This window comes from Ctenocephalides felis, unplaced genomic scaffold, assembly GCF_003426905.1.
Source record: "Ctenocephalides felis isolate EL2017-DRISC unplaced genomic scaffold, ASM342690v1 CF-g0.4_SCAFFOLD_01604, whole genome shotgun sequence".
Taxonomy (NCBI): Eukaryota; Metazoa; Arthropoda; class Insecta; order Siphonaptera; family Pulicidae; genus Ctenocephalides; species Ctenocephalides felis.
The window spans coordinates 19,224,987-19,234,115 of NW_020537758.1; the positions used below are offsets into that span (position 1 = coordinate 19,224,987).

The following is a 9,129-nucleotide window of genomic DNA, read 5'->3' on the forward strand; positions in this document are numbered from 1 at the left end:
AAGAATAAATATTTACGTTGAGTTATTGAATATTATATTAAGATCACTTTAAATTATGAAATTCTGAATTTTTTTCTGAATCTGATTATTTAGGTTATTATAAACAATTTTATAAAGTTTTTTTTTCAATTTATTTTATGAATTTTTTTAAATTATTCAAATTTCAAACAAAAATCCCCACTGTATGTTATTAGTAAAGAATAATATAAAAGTGCATGCTATTATTTATCCACAATTATTTTTAAGTAATACTGTTATATCTGCACATTCTTACAACTATAATTATTGTCTTTTAATTACTTAAATTTTTATAGCAAATGTTTCTTGACAACTACATTGATTTTATAGATTTTTACTATTTTTTCACCTATCTAAATATTTGAATGACTCGTAAAATTTGGATATTATTATGAATTCTTGCAAAATAATTTTAATGACTTTATACTACGTTTTGTATACTTTTCAGTTATATATGTAATTTTGCTTGAAATTATATCTAGCATGATAAGAAGCAATATAAAAATGTTATGAGACATTAATTTCTTTAACAACAATAGATTTCAAAGATTTCAAAATTTAAATAGAAATTTACCTAAAAATCATAAATTAGATACTGTATCAAAAATATCAGACCTACATTATTATTACACAACTATTTCAGGATCGTATTAAATTTTAAATAAATGGTTAATAATAATATATATCCAACAAATATTAATAAATAGTTATGTAATCATTGAGCATTATTAAAATTTATTTATTTGTCACTAACGAAATTAATGTCAACTATTTCAATAAAGCCAAAATATTTTATGTTCTCCAATAAAACTTCTAATTCTTTTTGTACACAAATTATTGTCATAAAAATTATTTTATATTCTATTTTGTACTGAATAAATTGATTTTTCGGTTCGTTCAATGTAAATTCATTTAAAATTGCTTCTTGTTAAAATTCCTGTTCATTCTTGAATATTTATATTAATTGATTTTTGTATCTTTAATAATTATATACACGACAAATAGAATATATTTGAGCTTTATAATACATTCATATTCTCAAGGCTCTAATCACATCGTAAATTTTCTAAAAAAAATTAAAGTTTTGCTGATTATAAAATTAAAACTATAAACTATAAATATTAATTTTTGTAAAATATTTAAAATTAACGATATAGATAAATGGTAATTTTTATAAGGTACAAAAAAATTAAATTTAATTGATTTAGTTAGTTTTTGCATGAAGTTAATTAATTTCAAATTCAATCACATAAATTAGTATTGTCATAGATAATATCTTATCTTATATCTAAGCAACGAAATATTTAACAGTATAATAATTATTAATAACAGAAATTACAGGATTTTTATAATAAATTTAAACAAATTTAAAAATGATTATATAATTATTTTATAAAAAACAATGTTTAAATCTTAACGTAATATAAAATCTGACATTTTATCCCGGGCTATAAGTATTATTGTAATTAACATTATTAATTAATATCGAATATTATGTTTTATAATATAATTATTTTAGAGCCTACATTTACATAATAAAAATTAAGTAACCGTTTTAATTAATTTTGTTTATTGCAACACTAAATATAGTTAAATTTTTTTGTGTATACATTTATATCAAAAATCGAGAGTGATAAAAAATAATTTTTTGGGTAATAATATTATTTTTTGAAATCAGTACGATTTTGGTTTCAAGCTTGAATTTTGATATAAACATATAAATTATAGTATTTTTGCAAATAGAGTAAATATTAGCAAATACTTCACAAATAACAAATCGACAAATCTCCTCAAGCTTAGATTTCGACACTTTGCATATATTCATTGAATTTTAATACTTTCGATTGAAAATATTAAATATATATTATTGTCATAATATTAAAATCCTATTAAACAAGTTTATTGTCAAAACCCTCAAATTTATCACATTTTTTAAAATCTGAATTAGATCTAAATATACAAGAACAAACCTACATCGAAATATTCTTAACAATTCCTTAACATTAATTATTATCATTTTTATATCAATGTTTTAAATATTACAATATGTTTAAGCCTAAAAATAGAGTAAAGTGTCGCGCAGCATTTTGAATGAAAACTCGAATTCATCCTAAATTCAGTACCAATTGCAAAAAAATCATATTCCAATTAAAATATTAAATAATATACAAATTGGTTTTGTGGTAAACAAAAGCCAAAATCAGCTTCAGCTGACCAAATGAAAAAAATCCATAACACTCTTATTTTTATAAAAAGAAATCAAGAAAAATCCTATTAAAATAAAATAGAAGTAATTATTAAAAATGCATTTTTTTGGATGTTTTTTAAAATCAATAAAAAAAATTATTTTCTTATTAATTTTGCAATTGGTACCATATAATTTATATGCTTTCTCATACTTAAAGTATTTATTTATAGCTTAATACTAGTATTTTTATTGTCATACATTACTGAGTTCAATATTATTGTCAAAATTCAGTTAAATTTCGTAAATGTTAAAAAATCTCATTTTTTTAAATCTTGAGGTCCAAGATTTTTATTATCCCTTCTTGAATCAAGCTTTTTGTATTAATAAAACAACAAATTCATATTAAATTAGATCAATCCTTAAAATCGTCAATTTTTAAAATATGATGATTATAAATTGTTTTGCTATAATACATTTTTAGGTCAATAAACATTTTCAATAATTCTTTTAAAATTTAAGTTTAAAAATAAAAATAGCGGTAATTTACTCATAGGTAAAGATTATTAGAAAATACTTTAAATATTCAATATAATTATTAAAAATAAGTATTTTTTTAATTGTCGTTTTATTTAATCCTAGTATATAATTTTAAAATAATAAATGCTTTAATAAGCATTTATTATTTCAAAATTATATACTAGGACTGAAAAAAATTATGACAAATTAAAAAAAAAAATATTGCACTAATGTGCAATATAGCTAAACACGTTAACAATAACAAATTACTTTTTCTATGAAAATATTCAAACAAAAATAATATATATGTATACAGCTCTTACATTAAATTGAAAACCCCTTATAATCTTAATTTTATTTTTTGTTTCCGAAATATGTATCTGTCTTGTTCAAATCTATAGAAAACTCAGCACATAAAGCTACTATAGAGAATTTTATAAGATACTTTAGATACTTTGGATATATATATAAGAGAGTTTTCAATTAATTATTAACGAACTCATATATTATAATGTAACAAAATATATGAGATTGTTCAAACAATGTATAAAGATTAGTACAAGTCCTATAAGAATCGTATAAGAATCTTGAAAGATTCACGTGTAACAGTTCAAGTTGTTAGATTTTGTTCTTGGTATATATTTAGCATTTATTTTTACCAGTCTGACGAATATAAATACTACTATTTTAGACTTTAAAAAAATTCTTTTGTAGGATTAAATTGTTTTTCAATCATATACGCTGCACGGCGGATATGTTTTTCCATTGATATATGCATTGGTTGTAAAATTCATCCTTTGTGTGCGCTAATAGTTTTATTTACTAACTTCAACTAGAACAGTTGTAATTGAATAATTGTAACATATAAAAAATCCGAAAATTGTATTTATATATTAGTATCAATAACAAAAAAAAATTGCTGAGTTTGGTAAGTGTTAAGGCAAGGCTATATTTGATGAAATTTGTCCAGACCAGTATTTTATATAGAATTTTATTTATACACGAAGCATAATGTGTATAATTTGTTGTAGTAAACTTGAATAAATGTTTAATTAATAAAACAATCCAATAATCATGATTTTTCCATCCATTCTAGTTGAAATTAGTTTCAATGTAGCTATTTCTCATAGCCTTAGATAGAAGCACTCGTAAGGATTACTGATATTCATCATTATTCGGTTGTCATTCCTCGATTCCATTTAATCCTCGTATCAGACTGGTAATAATAAATGCTAAAGCTGCTAAAGGCCATGATGCATTTTGAGAAATGCTGGGTGCTTTGCTCACACCGACGATTTTTCGAGGTGATCGGCCTGGATCCACAATGTTGATTTTCCAGCCGAGGTTGTTATGGGTGTAACACTATAAATCAAAATTGTAAATGAATTTGAATTATTTCTTATCAGCAAAAAACATGGATTGTATCAAATAATTCCTTTATATTAGAAATTCACCCAAATTTAGTAGGGGCAGTTATGCTGCATACTCCAGATTTTAAACTAGGGCTACTGGATTTAATTTGTCGTATTAATTTTTTTTTTACTTTACCTGGTAGTATAATAAGTCAGGTGCATCTATCGGCACTGTCCAGGTTAAAACAGCTGGTTCACCGCCAACACACTCCAAAGACAAAGTTTCCTTAAATTCCTGGAAGGATTCGAATTCGGCAGATCTGTCTACTGTTTTATGTATCCACTCGCAATATCTTCCAGCTATAATATTGCATATTATTTGAATATAAATAAATATTCTAGATAATATTACTGAAGTATCTTAGAAATTAACCTGCTGTTGGATAAGGATAACCGTCCATATCAAAATCTACTCCTGCATAAACTTTTTGCTTCATTTGCTCCAAATCAGTTTTTTGTCCATAACCGCCTTCACTTGAATCGCATATGTAGAATGGATGGTATCTGAAAATTTAATTTATATCTATATAATTATCTCAGTGTATGCAAAAGGTCAGGTGCTCTTATATTTAAATTATATCCACTAATTCATACGGTATAATAAAATTATTTTTATCCATACCTAGCTGGATTTGTTCTATCATTTCCTCCTTCAACAATGAAAGTATATGTTTGACCACGTTCCAAATATAATTCTGGTATCAACATATCATTGATGTACCATGCAATACCCCAACTTGGATGACCTAAAGGAAATTTAATATTTAGTAATAGTTTCTACTCGACAGTTCCAACCACAAATAAAAAAGTCACAAAAAATGAGTCTATGTAGGTGAGAATTTTCTTAAACTAAATATATCTTGAAATTGCCTTTAAGAGTGTATTGTGATAATCAAATCTATTGCAACATTCTCTAAATTTTGGTATAAAATATCTATAATCACGCCATATTCCTGGACAGGCAGGTAGTCCGTCTTAAGTATCTTTTTTGAGATAAATTTTTCAATATTTGCACCTGTAATTGGTGTGTATCCCCGTTTTCCTCCGGTCGGTCCTATTCTGGCAGTGAATGTGTTATTCACTGTATCTCTAGAAGCCACTAAAGTCATAGGTTCCCAAGCTGTGTATACCGAAGCTTCCGATAATTCATATAAAGAAGCTGTACACTGATGATCATCCTGTTGAAAAAAAATAGTTTTTGATATTGCTGAACTTACAAAAATAATAAAAGAAGATGCTTGTAAAAAACTAGTCTGTTACTGAATTTTAGAAACATTTGAAATTTAATTAAATTCGATTAGTATGAAAAATACTCTCGTACTCATTTAAAAATAGTAATTTTATATGGTTACCGTAGCAGAAAAATCAATTTTCTGGTCATAAGTCGAATGATCGCGAATATTATGCTTATTGACTTCTCTTCTCGAATTCAAAGGCCCAATGGCTGCTATCACAGACTGTGCATTTTGTCCAGATCCTCCAACACGGAAAGGAAGATCATTTACAGGCTCGTTAGTCTGCAAAGGTCTCCTAAAAGTGACCGAAGTGACGCCGTTTCTTCGAGTACCTCGAACTTAAATAAAGAAATTATATCATAATATTATATATTGATATTATTGTAATAATTTATTTCTTTTATTATGTTAATGTGATGTTATTTACCAACTTTGGCGTCGTTTCTACCACCAATACGTTCGTCAGGACAAGCTCCTTTCTTGCCATCACATTGGGCCAAGTCTGATAAATAATAATCTGTGGCGTAGAAATTTTCCTCGTTTGAAACGTAGTGGATTACTGTTACATCGGCACCTATTTTTTTTTTATATTTAATATTTCTAATACTTAAGATCGTTTTCACATAATTGGTTAATGAATATTATGACAAATTATCAAAATCCAGTACCTTTCATTTGAGGAGCTCCTTGTTTGCCAGATAAACCGAAAGCAGCCCATTCCTTTTCTTCAATTCGGGCAGATAGTTCTATTTGTATATAATCACCCTTCAAAATAATGGTATTTCATATTATTTAATTATTTTATTGAATATTTCAATTAATTATAATGGATAAAATGATAAATATTAATAAAATATTAAATTGAGTTGCAATTATCTCATTCATCTGGTTGAATATGATAATTATCTAGTTCATAAAGGTATGCATATATTATGAAACAAACAAATTTTATTTTTAATAAATATTATTAGTGCATACTGTGATTAATTTATGAATTTTATTTTAAAGATAATTAATGATATAAATTAACAAACCTGTACTTCCCATCGCACTTGTAATCGTCTATCCAAAAATTCTCTGCAATTTGTATTTGTGATTGGTTTGATAGTTGTGCTTGTCTATAATAAAAGTTAATTTTTAGTTTAAATAATATTTTCGTTATCAATTTTTTAATTTTATATGAGTCTTAATTATATTTTCGATATTTTGATTTCATTAATACAACATTACTTACCGGATTATACACCAAGAAGGCTAGCAGTGAAACGTAAACATATGATAAGTTGCAAAGTTTTAACAAAATTTTGTTTAATGTATAAAACACATTTATATGAATAATTTTTTAAATACTTAGCATTTTTGATATTTATTTTCATCACTAAAAATTAAATTAGTTACTCAATTTCTATTCTATTTTACTCACCGTTATTTTAGTCTGTCCCAACGCTGGAGGTACATCTAAATCTTTCGGTATCATGACATGTCCAAAATTATGTCTATACTGAACACACCACATTGCTAACCAATCTATATCATAAACTGTTAAATTTCCAGGCAGCTGAATTTCTATATCTTCACCTTGGTAACCCCGTAATGGTTCCAGAGAACCCATTTCATTTGGAACCTATGCAAAAAAAATTTAAATCAATATTTGAAATTGTGGATTAATTTTAATTTTTCTACCTTAATCCCCATTTCTGATGGTTCTGGTCCAGTTCCAACCCAGAAATAGGCATCAGGGCCTGCACCATCGTAATGTAAATTAGGGATGTAGAACGTCTTGGCATCCAGAACACTTATATTACCAGATCGTAGCGCATGTGCGAGACGTTTGAATTCGGGCAGAACTCGTGGTTTGGCACATCTAGGTCTGGGGGGATAAAAACTTCTCCAAAGTCCACCTGGAGTACAAAGAAATTTAAGCTTATTATCTGCACACAAAGATTTCTTGTGATAATTTTGGTCATTTCGATGATAGGATTTGAGATGTTTAGAGAATTTTACGCAATTCTAAAGAAACTTTTTTTTAATCTTTAAAAGTAATGCGGTCTACAGATCAAGTTAATGTAAAGCGCTGACTAAATGCAAAAGTGGGAGCATGTTCAAATAAAACATACTACAGCTTTCTCCCTTGGACCCTATGCCATAATCATATAGTCTAGCTGTTATGGAGACTGTCACTACCGTGACTGAATTTATTTTTGTGTTTTTTTTTTAATAAATATATAATTTTTTTTATAATTTCAATATTTATTACAACTGCTAAATAATTAACATCTAGTAATATTGATAAATAATACATAAATTTAAATAAATAAGAAAGTAAAGGATAAAATTTACATAAAAATAATATCAGTAATATGATGATTTAATATAAAATAGAAGCAAATAACAATAAAATAAAATTAATAAATAATATAAATAAATTTCTGAATAATAAAATAGTACTAGAAAAATAATAAATATAACAAAATAACAATAATGGAAATAGTAAGATAATAATAATAATAATAAAATAATAATAATAATAATAATGTTAGCGTTTACAAGTTTATGAGATCATTGGGAATTTTTCGTTTTAGTCTGGTTGAGCGCGCTTCTGAGAAAACTTTTGTGCCAAGTAATTGGGTAAATATATAAATATAATCTGTAGTTATAAACAACATTCAGTAATTTTAATGGTTTATGAAAAAAGGTCGAATGGTCACCCAGTGGTGATCCGATTCGAGATGTTTAGCTTACAGATGTAGTCCTGATGTAATTTTACATATTATAGGATTACTAAAGAATATCAAAAATGGTCCGTTTTCTTCTGAGCCATTCAATGCCATGTTTTTTTATTAAGATTTTGGCCATAATGTTTGGGTGATTCTGTATTATATCCTTGTATTTCAGACTGAACTTTTCATTTCTTCATTAACTGTTTATGTTCAAATCTGTTTGAACCAACCAATTTGGGACATACATGGGTGCGTTTATAATTTCTTTCAAAATCTCATTTTGAAATTTTTAAATTATGGCGATGTTGTATTTGCGCGCGGTTCCCAAAGCTGTATTCCGTACGTCCAAATTGGTTTTACTATATTAAAATATAAAAATTCTTGTTTGTTTGTTTTCAATCATATTCACATTGTTATCCTAAATATTTGTTCTAGTTAAGTAATTAACTAATTTTCTCAATTCGATTACATAAATCATCTGCTATTTTATTACTAATATATAAAATAATAGTAAATTTTTTATCGATTATTTTTAACTTTTCCCAAATGCATTTATTAATATGGTGCACATTAATTCCAAATGGGGCGAAAATTTTCGCTTCGCCGTTGGCTTCATCCATTGTTCGCAAACTTCTGCTTCTCTCGCGAAAGAAGCTCTCGAGTCATATACTTGTACAATGAAAGAGCCCTCGAATTTTCTGAAGCGCTCATGAATATGACAGACACTTGAAAATGCCAGTCACCAAAGACGACATAAACTGACGGATGTCAGTGTCAAATAATTATTTTTCATTGTTTTAAAATTTCTGAGATTTATCTGAGGTAAATCAGAGTAGATTCGGAATGAAGATGCCTCATACCTTGATATACAGTTCATAAAAAAATCATTAAATTTGGATTCAAGGTACTTTTTTCATAAGACTATCATTTATAAGGTAAAAAAAATTTTACAAGAGATAAATTAAATACTCCAAATGCTAATAAATATACATTCAATACACATTCTGACGAAATACCAGATCAAGGTTATGTACAGTGTT

General features: G+C 26.2%; 1 protein-coding gene and 1 pseudogene across 1 annotated transcript in view; one reads left to right on the plus strand and one right to left on the minus strand.

Moving 5' to 3' along the window:
• Nucleotides 1-3,904: 3,904 nt before the first annotated feature.
• Nucleotides 3,905-7,336, minus strand: LOC113373479 (annotated as a pseudogene).
• A 75-nt stretch (nt 7,337-7,411) lies between these two features.
• The window catches only part of LOC113373480 (tyrosine aminotransferase-like), a 6,185-nt gene continuing 4,467 nt past the window's right edge, over nt 7,412-9,129 (plus strand). The window contains exon 1 of the mRNA XM_026613774.1: nt 7,412-7,435. Within this exon, the coding sequence (XP_026469559.1) occupies nt 7,412-7,435 (24 nt within the window). The remainder of the gene's footprint in view (nt 7,436-9,129) is intronic.